Source organism: Bufo gargarizans, chromosome 8 (genome assembly GCF_014858855.1).
Source record: "Bufo gargarizans isolate SCDJY-AF-19 chromosome 8, ASM1485885v1, whole genome shotgun sequence".
NCBI classification, from domain to species: domain Eukaryota; kingdom Metazoa; phylum Chordata; class Amphibia; order Anura; family Bufonidae; genus Bufo; species Bufo gargarizans.
This window is the reverse complement of record NC_058087.1, coordinates 134,893,825-134,914,236: the sequence shown is the minus strand read 5'-3', so window position 1 is coordinate 134,914,236 and position 20,412 is coordinate 134,893,825. Positions and strand designations below refer to the sequence as shown.

At 45.9% G+C, this 20,412-nt stretch overlaps 1 protein-coding gene and 1 long non-coding RNA gene across 2 annotated transcripts in view; one reads left to right on the top strand and one right to left on the bottom strand.

The window, feature by feature from the left end:
* LOC122945423 overlaps nucleotides 1-20,412 on the bottom strand; it is a 41,333-nt gene that overhangs the window by 10,933 nt on the left and 9,988 nt on the right. Inside the window, exon 2 of the long non-coding RNA XR_006391117.1 lies at nucleotides 6,983-7,124. This is a non-coding gene — a long non-coding RNA (uncharacterized LOC122945423). The remainder of the gene's footprint in view (nucleotides 1-6,982; nucleotides 7,125-20,412) is intronic.
* The window catches only part of LOC122945422 (radial spoke head 10 homolog B-like), a 35,730-nt gene that overhangs the window by 14,791 nt on the left and 527 nt on the right, over nucleotides 1-20,412 (top strand). The window contains exons 10-17 of the mRNA XM_044304493.1: nucleotides 1,238-1,353; nucleotides 3,617-3,806; nucleotides 7,210-7,318; nucleotides 10,717-10,796; nucleotides 10,876-11,024; nucleotides 12,156-12,263; nucleotides 13,858-14,025; nucleotides 16,432-16,525. Of these exons, the coding sequence (XP_044160428.1) occupies nucleotides 1,238-1,353; nucleotides 3,617-3,806; nucleotides 7,210-7,318; nucleotides 10,717-10,796; nucleotides 10,876-11,024; nucleotides 12,156-12,263; nucleotides 13,858-14,025; nucleotides 16,432-16,525 (1,014 nt within the window). The remainder of the gene's footprint in view (nucleotides 1-1,237; nucleotides 1,354-3,616; nucleotides 3,807-7,209; nucleotides 7,319-10,716; nucleotides 10,797-10,875; nucleotides 11,025-12,155; nucleotides 12,264-13,857; nucleotides 14,026-16,431; nucleotides 16,526-20,412) is intronic.

Here is a 20,412-nt window from a genome sequence, read left to right as displayed (position 1 = left end):
CCCCCCCCCCAGCCACTTTTCTGGCATAATAAAGATGCAAACCCCAGTTTTCTGGATTACATGAAGACAGAAATCTACAGCAGTTTAGGCGTACAGACTGCCAGCGGATGCCTGCGCCCCGTCATAAGTTAAGGTTTCTTTTACCCTAAGTTCACACCTGAGCGTTTTACAGCGCGTTCAAACGCGCTGTAAAACGCTCAACACAAGAAAACCAATGCTTCCCTATGGGAAAGGTTCTCACCTGGGCGTTTTACAGCGCGTACGATCGCGCTGTAAAACGCCCGACGTATAATCAAGTTCTTGAGCTTCTTTGGGGCGTTTTGACGCGCGTTTGTGGCCATAGGACACTGCAGTCAATCACACAAACGTGCGTCAAACGCGCGTTTACTATTGCAAAAAACGCGCATAAAAACGCGCGACAAATGCGCGTAAAATGCGCGTTTGAGAAACGCTCAGGTGTGAAAGCAGGGTTAGAGATGAGCGAAGCGACTTTGGATGCTACATCGGAACTTGCTTCGCTAAAAAAAAATTGTTATAATACTGTATGGAGATCCGTCTCCATACAGTATTAGAATGTATGGGCTCCGATGAGCCAAAGTTAGTTATTTGCGAAGTCGTGCTAGACTTTATCGAATAACTAAGGCAATTGATTATTACAGTGAAAAACCTTGGAACCGAACTCGGCTTTGGTTCTAAGTTACCACTCAGAACCGAAACAGAGTTCAGTTCCAAGTTCTGAAGTGGTTTTTCACTGTAATAATCAATTACCGAAATTATTCAACGAAGTCTCGCGCGACTTCGCAAATAACTTACTTCGGCTCATCAGAGCCCATACATTCTAATGCTGTACGGAGACAGATCTCCGTACAGTATTATAACGAATTTTTTAGCAAATCTCTAGTTCCTTTACATGGGACAATCGGGAAGGAAGTGCTCTCCTCTCCACAGTATAGGGAAGAGTGATCGCTGATGCCATTGTTCGTCCCCATACAGACTTGTTGTTCGCCAGCAGCAGAGGCTTTATTTAGGTGTCCACCTGAAAGGTGCGATGTCCAGATGATCAAGCGTTTCGCTCGTTCATCAGGTAATTGGTGGCACCTTTACACCACCAGATGATGTTCTCCAACATAGTACCCGCATACTAAAATATATTCATTTGCACAAACAAAATAAATATGATTGGAATTATAGTAAATCTCGGATGTCTAAGTATCTCATACATGTGTTCATTTGGCAGAAAGCTCCATGTTGAATTCAGGTATCCCCACTTTATCAGGATCTTATATTGAACTTGATATTGCTTCCCTGCTGAACAGCTTACCAGAGGATGAACGCTATGAAGAACAGAAACAGGTATGTGTTATATGAGTATATTCATTGCAGAAACTTCTGTGAGTGAAAAATCCGTTACATATATCTGGATGGGGTCGTTTCTGCAACATGCGCAGGTATTTCTGCAAACCCAGTCTCTGGAGCGGTCATCAGCATCTGATCGGTTGGGGTCTGACACCCGGGACCCTCGCTGATCAGCCGTTTGACAAGGCCCCAGCGCTCCTCTGACCTCTGCGGCCATCTACCTGCTTAGCCCTGCCAGTGACATCATGACCATCAGTCACGTGGCCTAGGCGCAGCCTCATTCACTTGAGAACAGCGAGAGCAGGGTAAACAACGAGAATGCCGCAGCTGGTGTCAGACCTCCACCAATCAGATGCTGATGTCCTATCCAGAGGATAGGTGATCAGTGCCGAAGAGTCGGATAACCCCTTTAAAGAGGACCTTTCACTGATGATTACACTGTGAACTAAGTATACAGACATATAGAGCGGCGCCCGGGGATCTCGCTGCACTTACTATTATCCCCGGGCGCCGCTCCGTTCTCCCGCTATGCCGTCCGGTATCTCCGCTCACTAAGTTATAGTAGGAGGAGATTTCAGTCACTAAGTTATAGTAGGCGGAGTCTGCCCTTGTTCTGCTGTAGCGCTGGCCAATCGCAGCGCAGAGCTCACAGTCTGTGAGGTTATTTTCTCCCAGTCTGTGAGCTCTGCACTGCGATTGGCCAGTGCTACAGAAGAACAAGGGCAGACTCCGCCTACTATAACTTAGTGAGCGGAGATACCGGAGGGCATAGCAGGAGAACGGAGCGGCGCCCGGGGATAATAGTAAGTGCAGTGAGATCCCCGGGCGCCGCTCTACATGTTTGTATACTTGGTTCACAGTGTAATAATCGGTGAAAGGTCCTCTTTAAGGCTACTTTCACCCTTGCGGCAGAGTGATCCGGCAAGCAGTTCCGTTGCCTGAACTGCCTGCCGGATTTGACAAAATGTATGCCAACTGATGGCATTTGTAAGACTGATCAGGATCCTGATCAGTCTTAAAAATGCCTGATCAGTCAGAAAACTGCATTGAAATGCCGGATCAGTCTTTCCGGTGTCATCCGGCAAAACGGATCCGGCATTTTTTTTTTCCACCTTTTTTTTGGTCTGCGCATGCGCAGACTGGAAGGGCCGATCCGGCACTAATACATTCTTATGGAAAAAAATGCCCAATCCGGCATTCAGGCAAGTCTTCAGTTTTTTGGGCCGGACATAAAACCGCAGCATACTGCAGTTTTATCTTTTGCCTGATCAGTCAAAATGACTGAACTGAAGACATCCTGATGCATCCTGAACGGATTATTCTCCATTCAGAAAGCATGGGGATATGCCTGATCAGTTCTTTTCCGGCATTGAGCCCTTTTGACGGAACTCAGTGCCAGAAAAGAAAAACGCTAGTGTGAAGTCAGAATTCCCTAAATGCCGGTATTTTTTTTTAACCAGACAACAGCTTTCTGCAGTTCGGAAACTTGATGTACCCCCTCTCTACAGGTCGGCTACTATAGATGGTTGACTGCGGGGAAATATCAGGAAGTTGATTCCTGCATTACCTCCCATCTTTTTTTGGTGCACTCCCTGGCAAGCTGTTCCGGCAAAGAATGCCAGAAATCAGCCGGACAAAACCGTTGATTGCAGCGATTTTTGTACAACCGATTTCCAGCATAATTGCAGGGTAGCGGTCTGATCTCTGCTGGATCCCATTATAGTGAATGGGGTCTGGCGGGCAGTATGCAGCAATGCCTGATCCAGAAGCTCCAGCAGGCTGTTTCGGCAGAGAATGCGTTGCACGTGTGAAACCAGCCTTTGTATTTTACAGTACATATACTGTTGGCATTTATGTGGCCGATCAGTCGTCTGTGGGATCATTCGTATGAATGATCCTTCTAAGGCCTATTGCACACGACCGTATGGACATGTTCTATGTTAAAACGGAACGGAAAAACGGAAATACGGAAACGGAATGCATACGGAGTACATTCCGTTTTTTTTGCGGAACCATTGAAATGAATGGTTCCGTATACGGAACGCAAAAAACGGCCAGTAAACGGGAAAAAAAAACGGCCGTGTGCAATAGGCCTAACAGTATGACAACACAGGCCTATCAGGGAGCCAGTTGCCTTGTCTGCCTACATTTTGCTAATCATGGTATTTTCAGCTGATCACTGCGGAAATTTTCCAACCTGACAGACCGGTGTAGTGTAGACATATAGGTGACCTGTGATTATTAATTTTGTGATATTTAGGTGGAATATGGCATCCTCCGAAATCTCACAATGCTGCGGAAGACATACAGGTTCTACAGCAGCCTGGGCAATGACAACTGCTGTGATAACGCCTTCCTTATGACGAAATTACAGTTCTGGAGATTTTTAAAAGACTGCAAGTTCCATCACTGCGACCTAACACTTTGTGAAATGGATCGGATTTTGGCAGGTGAAATTACAATTCTTTCTAATAATAATAATTTCTCACACGTCTTGCAGAGGTGTTGACCCCAGCTGCGGATCTGTTGCCTTGTCCCCCAGAACCCTTGGCACCAGTTGTCACCATTTCCTACTATAACTGCGTCCTACAAATTAAAGGAGCTATCCTGGGACCCCCGCTGATCAGCGCTGACCAAGCTACAATGAGCACCACGGCCTCTTCACAGTTCACCAAACACAGCATTGTCCATTGTATAGTGACTGGGCTTGGTATCATGGCTCAGCTCCATTCACCTGAATGTTACTGCGAGCTGCGCGTATGCCACATGACCGATGTACGGTGACGTCACTGACCTAGAAAAAGGCCTAAGCACTCACGGACGACTGTGGCCTCTTCATACAGCTGATCTGTGATAGTGCCAGGAGTCGGACTCCCTCCGATCTGATATTGATGGCCTATCCGGAGGATAAGTCATCAATATCAAATTCCAGAATAACCCTTTTAACTCTTTCCCGACATGTGACGTACTATTACATCAAATGTCAGGTCTTTAAAGATGACGCCCGCTCCGCTCAGTGTTTCATACAGCAGGCACCCACGGCAATTGTCCGCGACTGGTGGTAATGCTGATCGCAGACATATAACCTCTCAGGTGCCATGGTCAATCTTGACGACTGCATCTGAACACCCTAAATACCGTAAGCACGCGCTGTGCGGTGATCGTGCGGTGATCGGAGGAGCGAGAGCTTTTGTGAGGCTGCTGCACAGTGTTTCCTATGAAGCCCTTGTCTGTAGCAGGGCTCCATAGGAAACTCGTAAAACATCATAGACTCCAATGCTAGTGCATTGGAGTCTATGATGATAGCAATCTAATGATTGCTTGTTATAGTTCCCTATGGGAACTATAAAAAAGTTTTAAAAAAATAAATAATAATTTTTAAAATAAAAAACACATAAAAATTCAAATCACGCCCCTTTCCCCAAAATAAGAATAAAAAATTTAAAAATATAAAAAAAATACACATCATGGGTATCGCCGCATACAAAAACGCTTTTACTATCAAAATATAAAAGTATTTATCCCATACGGAAAAAAGTGAAACAAAAAAAGGGTTAAAATGGCTGATTTGCCATTTTTGGGTCGTTGCTCCTCCCACAAAAAAATTAAATAAAAAGTCATCAAAAAGTTGTACACACAGAATGGTATCAATGAAAAGTACAGGTCGCCCTGCAAAAAACTAGCCCTCATACAGCCCTCGAAAGTTATAGGGGTCAGAAATTGACAGAAATTTTTTTGTTTTGTTTTTTTGTTGCTGTATCAAAATGTAAGAAAAACTATACATATGTAGTATTGCCAGATTCGTACTGACCTGGGGAATGAAGATCACAAGTCAGTTTTACTGCATAATGAATGCCGTAAAAACAAAACAAAACATAAAACCCCCCACTTTCCACTACATTCGATGCAATATTAAATAGTGGCGTTGGAAAGTACAACTTGCCCCGCAAAAAAAAAACATACGGCTATGTGAGCAGAAAAATAAAACGGTTGTGGCTCTGGAAGGGGGTTAAAGCATAGCGCTGCCAGGGGTACATCAACCATGTCTTTGGCACCAAGGTTCTCAAGAAACCTTCTTTTAGGTCTCAGAGTTTTCAAGCCCACTCTCCAAATTAGATATTTTTTGACAGGATCCCCAACAATTTAAAGAGGACCTGTCACCGCTCCTGACATTCCTGTTTTAATAGATTCATGCATTCCCCATGTGATAACAATTCTGTAGCATCTATTCTTATGGCTCTATGTTGTGACATTCCTTTATTATTTCTACTAGAAGTTATGAATGAATTGCTAGCAGTCTGCAGTAAGGGTACCAAGGGGAGGTGACCAGTTGGGGGGGGGGAGTGTACCTGCATAAACGCTATCCAATCAGTGCTGCCATTGTCAAACTGGTTACCCCCCTCCCCTCTGTAGCCTTACTGAAGGCTAATAGCAATTCATTCATTACTTCTAGCAGGAATAATAAAGGAACGGCACAACATAGAGCCATAAGACTAGATGCTCCAAAATTATTATTACATGGAAAATGCATAAAGCTATTAAAACAAGCATGTCAGGAGCGGTGAAAGGTCCCCTTTACGCTGGGTTCACACCTAGGCGTTTCTCAAACGCGCGTTTCTATGCGCATTTTTGTTGCGCGTTTTATGCGCGTTTTTTTTAATAGTGAACGCGCGTTTGACGCGCGTTTGGGTGATTGACAGCAGTGTTGTCCAAAGAGTCTATGGCCCAAACGCGCGTCAAACGCGCCAAAAAAAGCTCCTGTACTTGTTTGAGCGTCGGGCGTTTTACAGCGCGATCGTACGCGCTGTAAAACGCCCAGATGTGAACCATTCCCATAGGGAATCATTGGTTTCTCTGTGTTGAGCGTTTTACAGCGCGTAGGAACGCGCTGTAAAACGCTCAGGTGTGAACCCAGCGTTAATGTCTTTAGGGGATGAGAGACCTTACCCAGTTGCCTGCTGTTGGGAGAACGGGCCAAACTTTTTTTTTTTTTACCAAGCTAAGCAAAAAGTGCATGCATTTGACCTCTGTTGGGTCAGTGTGCATCAGTATGCCTTTTTATTGAGGTTTGGAATAGCATAGTAGACTTTTCTAATCGTATAAGGCCTCTTTCACACTACCGTTTTTTTTTTCCGTTTTGCGGTCCGTTTTTTGCGTTCCGTATACGGTCCGTATACGGAACCATTCATTTCAATGGTTCCGCAAAAAAACGGAATGTGTTCCGTATGCATTGCGTTTCCGTATTTCCGTTTTTCCGTTCCGTTGAAAAAATAGAACATGTCCTATATTTGGCCGCAAATCACGGTCCGTGGCACCATTCAAGTCAATGGGTCCGCAAAAAAAACGGAACACATACGGAAATGCATCCGTATGTCTTCCGTATCCGTTCCGTTTTTTGCGGAACCATCTATTGAAAATGTTATGCCCAGCCCAATTTTTTATATGAAATTACTGTATACTGTATATGCCATACGGAAAAACGGAACAGAAACGGAACCACAACGGAAGCAAAAAACTGAACAACGGATCCGTGAAAAACGGAACGCAAAACACTGAATTCAACATACTGTAGTGTGAAAGAGGCCTAAGTCAGCTGAAAACATGATGTGAACGGCCCCTTACCTACCTTGAGAGGTGCAAAATACATCTGAGGGATGATGGCAGAGTAGTAACAGAGAGGTAGTATTGTGAACATCTGCTCCCAAGGTCCCAGTTCACTTGCTGGTTCATTCTTGCGTTCATGAATGTCTGTCTTATTTTGGCACTTGCTGAAAAACAGAAAACACACTAAAAATTAATCTTCCGAAACTGTTACTAATGTACTTTTTATGGCAAATTTTGTCCATCCAACAGACAACTCCGAGCCTGAAGAAGTTCACTCTCCCTATGCTACAATGCTGCTTCGAGCATTCCTGACCAATATTATCTACTTGGCTCATCACATCGCTCGTGCTGATAGTCCGTGAGTCCTTTCTTTTTTCATTAGCATGAAGTGGCAACATTACTTACTGATTATAAACAACTTTCCATAAATCAGAAGTACATATGAAGATATGAAACTTTGTAATATGTTTTATTTTAGAAAAATGCCTCTTTCTACACTTATCAGACTCCTCTCCCCCTTTCTGCCCCCTGCACTGTTCACTCTGAATTTATATATTAAAGGGCTTCTGTCACCCCCTATTTAGCAATTTTCAGTATCAGACATTAGCTATTTGCTAATGTCAGTTGAGTCCATATATATCGCTCCTACCTCTCTCTGTGCTGTAATTTCTTTAAAAATCGTACTTTTATAATATGCAAATTTCTTCACTACCAGCAAGTTGGGCGGTTACTTGCTGGTAGCCGCCGCATCCTCGGACTATAAACACGCCCCCTCCTCCACTTGATAGACAGGGCCAGCGAGCGCTCTCCTCCTCCCGCTGGCCCTGTCTGCCCATGAATTCCCGCGCCTGCGCCTTACCGGTCCTCATTCGGCGCAGGCACACTGAGAGAAGGACACTCGCTTGCCCGCTTCTTCCTCAGTGCGCCTGCGCCGATGATGTCAGCCTACACCCGGAAAAAAAGCGATGTTATTTTTCGGGTGTAGGCTGACGTCATCGGCACACTGAGAAAGGAGCGGGCAAGCGAGCGTCCTTCTCTCACAGTGCCTGCGCCGAATGAGGACCGGTACGGCGCAGGTGCGGGATTTCATGGGCAGACAGGGCCAGCGGGAGGAGGAGAGCGCTCAGTGGCCCTGTCTATCAAGTGTAGGAGGGGGCGTGTTTATAGTCCGAGGATGCGGCAGCTACCAGCAAGTAACCGCCCAACTTGCTGGTAGTGAAGTCATTTGCATATTATAAAAGTAAGATTTGTAAAGAAACAGCACAGAGAGAGGTAAGAGCGATATATATGGACTCAACTGACATTAGCAAATAGCTAATGTCCGATACTGAAAATTGCTAAATGGGGGGGGTAACAGAAGCCCTTTAAATCCATACACAAGAGGTAGAGCTGAAAGCTGCCCAATGAGGCATCAGGTTATAGCTGCTGCCCATTGAAGTCTACAGAGAGGGAAGGGAGGAGAAAGAGGGGGCAGCTGCAGAGAAAGAAATATAGAGGGTAATGAGAGATGCAGCTGTTGCATCTAGTGTCTTTAATGCCTCACCCAATTTCCTTGATTTAGGGCTTATGCACAACATATGTATTTTGCAGTCTGCAAAAAACGGATCTGCTAAAAATACGGATGACGTCCGTGTGCATTCTGTATTTTGCGGAACGGAACAGCTGGCCCTTAATAGAACAGTTCTATTTTTTTTTTTGGAACGGACATACGGAAATGGAATGCACACAGAGCAACTTCCGTTTTTTTTGTGGACCCATTAAAATGAATGGTCCTTCATACGGTCCACAAAAACAACGGAACGGACACGGAAAGAAAATACGTTCATGTGCATGAGCCCTTATGGTAATGTCCTCTGTGCTGCTTCTGTGCCTGTGAGACTGTGGGTCTGTCTGTTTTTCTCTCTGCAGCTGCTCCCTTCTTATCCTCCCCTCCACATAGACTTCTGTGGGCAGCAGCTGTAACCAGATCTCTCAGTGGAGCTAAAAAAGAGGGTCTTTCACCAGAACAAACTCTTTTAAGACCCTTTTAAAGAAACTGATCTTATTGACTATAGACCCAGTATGGAGAATAGAGACCTCTGTTGACTTGATAGTCCATGAACCGACCAAACGGCCACACAGATAGCACCACAAGTCATGATATGGACCTCTCTAGGCCAGTGAGAAGTCTAATTATTCAATCATGGGTCACAAATATGGACTGTTCCTCCAGTCTAATCACCACTAGTTGACTGGAAACAGTTCTATTACACCATTAAGTGAGGTCTCCTTATTCCACTGCTCATCTACTGCACATTGTATGATCACTGAATCCATATTGTAATATACTTGACATTAAAATGTGAGTAATATGCTATACAGGTTTTCTGGGATTAGGATATTGGTGGGCTTTCCTTAGGATGGACCATCAATAGCTGATCAGTAGGAGTCCTACTTTAGGCACCGAAATAGCCGATCGGTGCAAGGTGTCAGACCCGTACTAAGCTGATATTGATGGTCTATACTGAGGAATAGCCATCAGGATCCTGAAGAAGGAACAGAACTGAAGTAGGGGCTTGGAAATAATTAACCATGCCAATGTAAACTAAGGTAGTAGATATACATAAAGTCCAAAGTACACGAGAGAACGTAAATGGCATCAGATCTTACAGATTTAGCCAAATAGCTATTTACAAAGGTGTCCGTGCCATTAACCAGTTAGATACTGAACCTACTGCTCATAGCAATCAGAGATGCAGAAGTAGCATATTAAATACAATGGGGTATTCATGTAGTATTCATAACTACAGGGTAGATTCACCTTCATGTTTTTTTTTTTAAATAGATGCCAGTCCTGCAGTAGTGACATCACGTACTGTACATCATCCATGTGACTGCTGCAGCCAATCATTGGCTGCAGTGGCCACGTGAATTTTTAAATACCCTATAAGAGATTTTTTGTTTAATAGAGGAAAGTCTAATTTACAGTATTAGCCAAACTGGGGAAATTGGTATGTCCAGCAGAAAAATACTGGATGCCATTAGCAGGATGTCACTCATCCCCCACCTGGTATGTCCAGCAAAACAATTCTGGACGCCATCAGCAAGTTTGTCACTTAGCAAACCACTTGGTATGTCCAGCAGAAAAATACTGGATGCCATTGTAACACCCCAGAGTAGTGTTACCACTCCTGCACCCTGTTACTGTCTTTAATGGGCTAACAAAACATCATCTTATGCATTTTATTCCAGGTCCTCCACACTGTGCATTCCTAATCTGTTTGCAACTGTTATGTTCAACTGTAATGTGCCTGTTCACCAGTAGGTGGCAGCAAATATGGCAGAGCTTTCCTAGATAGAGTGGAATCTTCTGCAATTCCTACACCTGGGTCGCGTTATATAGAGGGCCCTGGGCGGAGGCGCCCGTTGCATCATCAGCAAGGATGTCCCTCATTCACACCTGGCATGTCCAGCAGAAAAAAACTGGATGCCATCAGCAAGGATGTCACTCATTCCTCACTTGGTATTTGTATGTATGACTATAATACTGGGACAGTCACGGTGTGCAGGAACCTCTAATGCCTCACCATCACTACCAGTGCCCGCAAACAGAATATTTTCGTTTTGTTTTCGCAAGAAATAAAATTTCAATTTTAAAAATTGTTTTGTTTTTTTTTAAATACCAACTCATGCACTTTGAGTCATTCATTTGTGACTTGTAATTGTATTGGTGTTTGATATCCTGTATATGGTGCCTTTCTGTGTTTCCTATGGCAGAGATAAGAAGCCTTCCCTGGTTGACTGCTTTTCCCGAATCATGACACAAAATATCTCGCCCCATGCTACTACCACCAGAGGTCAGTCCGTGCATCTTGTCTTACAGACTTTAATTTTAGGAACTGAACACATCTGATTCCATCTTCTCCATTTCTCTAGGTTACTTATTCAGTGATGCGCACAAGACAGAACATGCAATGTCCTACATCGATAAGTGCTGGGACATCTACAGGACCTACTGCAAGAAGAACACGTCCGCTCCATTTGAGCCTACCATGACCATGAGACATTTTATCTGGATGATGAGAGTAATTGTACTTCTTTACTTCCTACTGTGGACTGGGGATTTGCAGGGATCAGCAACCTTTGGCACTCCAGCTGCTGTGAAACTACAACTCCCAGCATGCACACTTACTTGGCTGTTCTTGTAACTCCTATAGAAGTGAAAGGAGGATCCTGGGAGTTGTAGTTTCAGAACAGCTGGAGTGCCGGAGGTTGCTAATCCCTGGTATACACTTTCTTAAGGTGCCCATACACATAAGAGTAAAGTCGGTTGAACCTGCCAGTTTCTGAAGGACTGCCCGACTGTCTTATGTGTATGAGGGTGTGCTGACAGGTGATATAGAGAGAAAGATGGAGCATCTGTCAGCAGATTTGTACCTATGACACTGGCTGACCTGTTACATGTGCGCTTGGCAGCTGAAGGCATCTGTGTCGGTCCCGTGTTCATATGTGCCCGCATGGCTGAGAAAAATGATATTTTAGTATATGCAAATGAGGCGTCATTCACCTGACAACTTGTCTTGCCCCTAAGGGTTCTTTCACACTTGCGTTGTTTGATTCCGGCAGGCAGGATCCTGATCAGTCTGAAAAATGCCTGATCAGTCAGAAAAATGCATTGCAATACCGGATCCGTTTTTCCGGTGTCATCAGGCAAAACGGATCCGTTTTTTTTTCTTTTCTAATTTTTAAAGGTCTGCGCATGCGCAGACCAGAAGGACGGATCCGGCATTCCGGTATTTTGAATGCCGGATCCGGCGCTAATACATCCCTATGGAAAAAAATGCCGGATCCGGCGTTCAGGCAAGTCTTCAGTTTTTTTCGCCGGAGAGAAAACCGTAGCATGCTGCGTTTTTCTCTTTTGCCTGATCAGTCAAAACGACTGAACTGAAGACATCCTGATGCAAACTGAACGGATTACTCTCCATTCAGAATGCATGGGGATACGCCTGATCAGTTCTTTTCCAGTATAGAGCCCCTGTGACGGAACTCTATGCCGGAAAAGAAAAACGCTAGTGTGAAAGTAGCCTAATTCGTATGGTAGCTGTTTTCACCCGTTGTCACAATCTGTTCTTACCCATTGGGTCAAGGAGTTTAGTTTCTCTAGGAACAGCACAAAAGCTAGAAATCTGACTGACACGTTTTTGTTTCACATATAGGATTTACGAGTCTTAAGCAATAAACTCAGTGTCACGAAGATCGTGGACATTTTAGCTGAGGACGATCCGAGTGTGCGAGATGGAAATGAGATCAACCTAGAGCTGGAGGTAAGTCATTCCAAGTCCACTCAATGACAGAAAAATAACACACCCATATAGCAGTGTCGGATGTTATATCTCATGTAAATCAAGTGTGGTCTGATTAGACACTGGGCCTTGCCACAAGAGAGAATAAAAGTGCTTCCCCTACTGCCCTTTAAAAAGGCTCTCAGAGCCTACTTTTGGGTAGTGTACCTCTTGGTGAGAAATTGTTGACTGCTAGAACGATACACTCGAAGACAATTAGCCCTACCTGATAAACTCTGAGAGGGGAGCGCATTATTGGACTGAGGGAAGCATTATGGTCTTTTAGACGAATTGCCTGCCATCTAGGCTGTTCTGACCTCGCTGTTGGGAGGTGTTGGGAGCAGTGGTTACATGAGGGCAGGCACACACAATGAACAGGCTCTGGACAGCCCAGACACACCGCCAGTAGAGGGGATTGTTTGATCCGCTGATAAACACGAGCAGCTCCCACAGTTTCGTTGTCCGCCATCCAGACCCAGGTGGCACTTTCATTACACACCCTGTCTCTGCCCGGACCATTTCCAGGCACTTAGCAGAAGGACATTTGGTGTCAAGGCGCCCATCACATGTCCTACCATTGACATCCAGCCCCTGTCACCTTCGTTTGCAGTGGTGTCATGAACGAGAAACCTGGAGTGCGACAAACTGGAACCGTATTGTATTTAGCGATGAATCCAGGTTCTGTTTGGGTCTTCTGATGGTCGGGTTTGACTATAGAACCCTTGTGGTGAGCGCTTGACCTGCCCGATCACCAGATTTTTTACCAATCAAGCATTTGTAGGACCAGCCAGCTTTGGCAGCCTATAAGTATGCAGAATCTACAGGCCCAACTGCAACATCTGTGGGCAGATGTGCTGCAGGATACAATACGGAACCTGTATGCCTCCATGTCCAACTGTATCTCGTCTTGTATCTAGGCTAGAGGAGGCCCAACAGGGTCCTCGAGCCTCCTTTCAGTTTCCCCAATAAACGCCTCCTTGCGCATCTTTACATTCACACATAGAAAGGGTCATTCCAGCAGCTCCTTCTTGGCGCTGTATTTTTTTTTGTCGCTGAGTGTATTATATTAGATTTAGGGCGATTCCAAATTTAAATGGGGCCACAAAACATGTGGACAGCACACCCTGTGCTGTCCGCATCCGTACTTCCGTTCCGTGGCCCCACAGAAAAGATAGAACATGTCCTATTCTTGTCCGCAATTGCGGACAAGAATAGGCATTTCTATTGTAGCACTGGCAAAATGCGGAACGCCCACTGGATGGTATCCGTGTTTTGCGAATCCGCAATTTGCAGACAAAACACATACGGCCGTTTGAATGGGCCCTAATGGTAATTCAGTGTGGACATGTCCACACATTGACGTGGATGGCATCATTCTTCTGACATTATTGATAAATGTGCTCCTATCTCAAGGCAGCAGCTCCCTTATGATTTATGACCTACAGCAGCCAGTAGGTGGCGCTGTGTACTATGTCCCATGGGGTGATTGTACAGAATCATGATTGCCAACCACAGTCATATTTGGAAATGTCTCCTTTCCTTTTGCTGAATGTAAAGTAAATATATTTTATTGCAGCTTACATTTCTGGAATTTCTGGAGGCGCTGATTGGCTGTGCCATTACATATGTCACAGATGAGCCACCAAACCATGAACCTCATCAGGAACCGCAAGGTGCAGACACAGTATCAGATGGCAGTGCCAGCGCAGATGTTACCAACCACCACCCGGGTCTTTCAACCCCAGTAAGAACCGTTCACAATGCATTATATGTATAATCACTTGTATTATCCAGTACAGGCCATGTAACGATACTCTCCTCCATGTTCCTGTGAATCCGTCTTAGGCTTCATGCACACGACCGTTGTGTGCATCCGTGGCCGTTGTGCCGTTTTCAGGTTTTTTTCGCGGACCCATTGACTTTCAATGGGTCCGTGGAAAAATCGGAAAATGCACCGTTTTGCAGCCGAGGCCGTGATCCGTGTATCCTGTCCGTCAAAAAAATATGACCTGTCCTATTTTTTTGACGGACAACGGTTCAAGGACCCATTCAAGTCAATGGGTCCGTGAAAGAACACGGATGCACACAAGATTGGCATCCGTGTCCGTGATCCGTGGCCGTAGGTTGCTTTCATACAGACGGATCCGAAGATCCGTCTGCATAAAAGCTTTTTCAGATCTAAGTTTTCACTTCGTGAAAACTCATATCCGACAGTATATTCTAACACAGAGGCGTTCCCATGGTGATGGGGACGCTTCTAGTTAGAATACACTACAAACTGTGTACAAGACTGCCCCCTGCTGCCTGGCAGCACCCGATCTCTTACAGGGGGCCGTGATCAGCACAATTAACCCCTTCAGGTGCGGCACTGTCCCCCTGTAAGAGATCAGGGCAGACCCCCCCCCCAGTTTGAATATCATTGGTGGCCAGTGCGGCCCCCCCCTCCCTCCCTCTATTGTAATAATAGCTTGGTGGCCAGTGTGCACCCCCCATCGGGCCCCCCCCCCCCTTCCTCCCTCTATTGTAATAAATCGTTGGTGGCACAGTGTGCGCCCCCCATCGACCCCCCCCCCCTCCCTCCCTCTATTGTAATAAATCGTTGGTGGCACAGTGTGCGCCCCCATCGGCCCCCCCTCCCACTATAGCAGTAAAAACATTGGTGGCCAGTGTGCGGCCTCCCATCCCCCCCCCCCCCCCCATCATTGGTGGCAGCGGAGTTCCGATCGGAGTCCCAGTTTAATCGCTGGGGCTCCAATCGGTAACCATGGCAACCAGGACGGTACTGCAGTCCTGGTTGCCATGGTTACTTAGCAATAGTACAATAGTAGAAGATTCATAGTTACCTGCTTACTGCTGCGATGTTCGTGTCCGGCCGGGAGCTCCACCTACTGGTAAGTGACAGGTCTGTGCGGCGCATTGCTAAATGAACTGTCACTTACCAGTAGGAGGAGCTCCCGGCCGGACACAGACATCGCAGCAGCAAGCAGGTAAGTATATATCTTCTACTATTGTACTATTGCTAAGTAACCATGGCAACCAGGGCTGCAGTAGCTTCCTGGTTGCCATGGTTACCGATCGGAGCCCCAGCGATTAAACTGGGACTCCGATCGGAACTACGCTGCCACCAATGATCGGGGGGGGATATGGGAGGCCGCACACTGCCACCAATGTTGTTACTGCTATAGAGGGAGGGGGGGCCGATGGGGGGCGCACACTATGCCACCAACGATTTATTATAAGGGAGGGAGGGGGGGGGGGGTCGATGGGGGGCGCACACTATGCCACCAACGATTTATTACAATAGAGGGAGGGAGATGGGGGGCGCACACTGTGCCACCAACGATTTATTACAATAGAGGGAGGGAGGGGGGAGGGGCGATGGGGGGCGCACACTGTGCCACCAACGATTTATTACAATAGAGGGAGGGAGGGGGGGGGCCGCACTGGCCACCAATGATATTCAAACTGGGGAGGAGGGGGGGGTCTGCCCCCTGCTGCCTGGCAGCCCTGATCTTTTACAGGGGGATATGATAGTACAATTAACCCCTTCAGGTGCGGCACCTGAGGAGTTAATTGTGCTGATCACGGCCCCCTGTAAGAGATCGGGTGCTGCCAGGCAGCAGGGGGCAGTCATGTACACAGTTTGTAGTATATTCTAACCTGAAGCGTCCCCATCACCATGGAAACGCCTCTGTGTTAGAATATACTGTCGGATCTGAGTTTCACGATGTAGCTCATATCCGACAGTATATTCTAACATAGAGGCGTTCCCATGGTGATGGGGACGCTTCAGGTTAGAATATACCATCGGATTGGAGAAAACTCCAATCCGATGGTATAAAAGAACTCCAGACTTTACATTGAAAGTCAATGGGGACGGATCCGTTTGAAATGGCACCATATTGTGTCAACATCAAACGGATCCGTCCCCATTGACTTGCATTGTAATTCAGGACGGATACGTTTGGCTCCGCACGGCCAGGCGGACACCAAAACGAGGATCCTCCAAAAAATCAAGGAAGACCCACGGACGAAGAAACGGTCACGGATCACGGACCTACGGACCCCGTTTTTGCGGACCGTGAAAATAAACTGTCGTGTGCATGAGGCCTTACAATATGGACGTTCCTATTCTTTCTTTTATCTGTAGAGGAAGTCTGATTGTTGGACGGAAGAGAAGGAGCTGATTATTGCCATGAAGGTGAATGAAAGACGCAGCCCACGTTCGCCGTTCCATTCTCCAAGTGAGTAAAATGCGAACATTACAAGTGTCCTATTTTTTTCATGCTCAGGAACTGATTGGTTCCAGATAAAAAACGTCGCCGTAATTCTGTCCTCCATGCCAATCGGACATTGTGCTTCTCTATGCATCTCTACGTATGGGGCAGGTTGGGTGATGCAGTTGTTGAGGAAATCATGCTTTGTGTGAAGAATCTTGTTCATAGCTCTTAGGCCTCATGCACACGACCGTTGTGTGTACTGCGGTCCGCAAAACACGGATGGCGTCCGTGTGCGTTCCGCGATTTGCAGAACGTCACGAACAGCCATTGATATAACTGCCTATTCTTGTCCGCAAGACGGACAAGAATAGTGGAGCTTTTATTTTTTTTGCAGACCACAGAACGGAGCAACGGAAGCGGACGGCACACGGAGTGCTGACTGCATCTTTTGCGGCCCCATTGAAGTGAATGAGTCTGCATCCGAACCGCCAAAACTGCGTCTCGGATGCGGACCAAAACAACGGTCGTGTGCATGAGGCTTTAGACCGCATTCACACAAGCATGTCATGGCTGCAAACTCTATATCCACAAAACACGGGCATCGCAGTGTGGACCCATTGACTTCAATGGGTCTGCGATCCACAAGATGCAGCCAACCATAAGACATGTCCTATCTTTTGTGGCACGGAGACACGGAAGGGCTTCCTTGTGCTTCCAGGGTCCATGCCTCCGCGCTGAAAAAGATAGGACACACATCTTGCGAATGGCAGACCCATCGAAGTCAATGGGTCCGCACCACGATGCCTGTGTTTTGCAGATCCACCATTTGCTGTCTGCAAACTGGATGTGGCCATGTGAGTACACCCTTATTACATGGGTTCTCCGCTATGGACAATCCCCTCCTGTTAGAAGAGTCCCTTGACAATAAATAAATAGCAAATTGTCCCCAGCTGTCACTTGTGGGGGAAACCTGTCAGTAAGTGTTCAGTTTCCCTGCAGCGCCACCACAGGGGAAACTAAGCATTACACATTGCCCATTCATATCAGTGGGTTTTCTGTGTAATGCTGGACAGGACTGGTCCAACAGGGCATCCCGTGGCATGCTATTATTTTAGATTCATTATTAGGGCTCATGCACACGACAGTATGGCTTTTTCAGGGTTTTGTGGTCTGTTTTTTACGGATCCGTTGTTCCGTTTTTTGGTTCAGTTGTGCTTCCGTTTCCGTTCCGTTTTTCCTTATGCCATATACAGTATACAGTAATTACATTGAAAAAATTGGGCTGGGCATAACATTTTCAATAGATTGTTCAGCAAAAACGGAACGGAAGACATACAGATGCATTTCCGTATGTGTTCAGTTTTTTTCGCGGACCCGTTGACTTGAATGGAGCCACAGGACGTGATTTGCGGACAAGAATAAGACATGTTCTATCTTTTCACAGTACGGAAATACTGAAACGGAATGCACACGGAGACACTTCAGTTTTTTTTGCTGAACCATTGAAATTAATGGTTCAGTAAATGTACCGCATACTGAACGCAAAATACTGTCGTGTGCAAGAGCCCTAATATATAATATCACTGTTCATGGGTCTGACATTGACAACCAGTGTAGCTACCTATAGAGGGCACTGACGAAACCATCTTCTTCCTGCTGGAAGAGAGCTCATTTGAATACCGTTTTCCCATGGAGCATTGCCTGCAAGACTCCATAGACCAGCTCCTCAATGAGAACCACTACCACCCCAAGCACCAAAGATGTCCCAGAAGAGCCATGCAGTAATTGTGTTTTTTCACTTGGGGGCAGTATAGCCTCACTAGTAGATTTATATGACGGTATCTTGCCCCTGGCGCACACTGTCTCTGCATGTACGGTAATCACTTCTTGCCACTTTAGATAAGATTTTTGCATTGTGTCTGTTCGATCTGTCTTTCTCGTCCCTGGCAAATATGAAAGGGTTACATCCACAAAGGACCCAAAAAGCAGCCGGAAACTTGACGGTGAATCTTTTCATAGATAAACAGGAAAATCCGCAACAAGTCCTCGGCGAAATCCACTTGAATTACATGCAGATTTTGGGCATGGATTTTACTGCGGATGTGCCACGCATTTCACCCTATGTATTGCAAGGGGTGAAATCTGTGGTCGAAACCCAACGCATAAATTTACATGCTGCAGATTTACAAACCGCACTGCGTGCCGAATTTCGCATGACGAGTTTTTTATGCAGTGTGCGGATGAGATTTCTACGGCCATCCTCTTTGCTGTTAATGGAAAATACTGCTGATTTTCCATCCACAGTTCCACAGCGGAAAGTCTGCAGTGTATATGCTCCATGTGGATGTCCCCTAAAGGGTGCCTGCAAATTTAGCGGATTACGCACGTTTTGTCCGAGTGGATTCTCATGCAAAAAAAAATAAAAAACGCAGAGTAATGCAGTACCAGCAAAGTGCATGAGATAAGACAAACCTCATGTACATTTAGCTTTTTTCTTCTGTGTGGAAATTGTGTGGATTTTTTAATCTGAGGCATGTCAATTGTTTTTGTGGGATTTCACCCTTTTCAGTCCAAGGGTGAGATCTGCGGGAAAACCGCATCAAATCTGCACAAAAAAAATGCTAGTAAGGCCTCATGCACACGACCGTTGTTGTGTTCCGTGTCCATTGTTCTGTTTTCCGTGATTTTCTGTGGACCCAAAATTCGGAAAATGCACCGTTTGTCATCCACGTCCGTGATCCGTGTTTCCAGTCCGTCAAAAAAATATGATCTGTCCTATTTTTTTCACAGACAACGGTTCGCGGACCCATTCAAGTCAATGGGTCCGTGAAAAAAAACACAGAGGCACACAAGATTGTCATCCTCGTCCGTGATCCGTGTCCGTTTTTTTTCCTATCATTTGCAAGGCAAACTTGACTTAGATTTTTTTTTTTCACTTTTCATGTCTGGTGATCCTCCAAAAATCAAGGAAGACACACGGAAACAAAAACGGAAACGGATCACGGACCCCCGTTTTGCGGACCGTGAAAAAATACTGTTGTGTGCATAAGGCCTAACACATGGTTTTTGGTGCGGATTCGGCGTGGAATAGTGGATTTTCTGTTTGTCAACCTGCAACTATGTGCAGGTAGCCTTAGGCCTCTTTCACATGAACAATACGGATTGGCTCAGGGTGCGTTTAGTGAAACTCGCACGGATGCAATGTGTTTTTCACTGAAGCCCCATTCATTTATATGGGGTCAGGGCTGCGTGAAAAATGCAGAATATAGAACATGCTGCGATTCTCGCGCAACGCAGAACTGATGCGTAAAAAAAAAAAATGCTCATGTACACTGACCCATTGAAATTAATGGGTCAGGATTCAGTGCAGGTGCTATGCGTTCAATTCATGCATCGCACCCAGGCAGGAAAACTCACTCGTGTGAAAGGGGCCTAAGGGTACCTGCACACGGTTGCAGTCTAGGCAGAGTTCACATCACAGTTTATTTTTCCATTCTTTGGATCCTGAGCATCGCAGCCGTTTCATTTCCATCATGCAGTACTTTTTCTCCCGTCAAAAATAACTGATCTCTGATGGAAGTGACGCAAACTGATCCTAACTGATGCTTAAAGAAAGACAGATCCGTTATTTGTAGTGCCAACTCCTGCTAACTGAGCAGAACTGATGCTCAAAATAATTGATCCCTTTTTTTTATTTTTCTGGTTTTCTTACGGATCAGAAGAATAGAAAGGTAAACGGGAATATAAACTCAGCCTTAGGGCACATTCACACGAACGTAAGGGTTCTGCGCCCGTATTGCGGACCACAGACGCTGTGTGCCTGCTGCGGATGCGGACCAGTTGACTTGAATGGGTCTGCGATTCGCAAAAGATAGGACATGTTCAAGGTCGCAATCCACGTTATATTATAA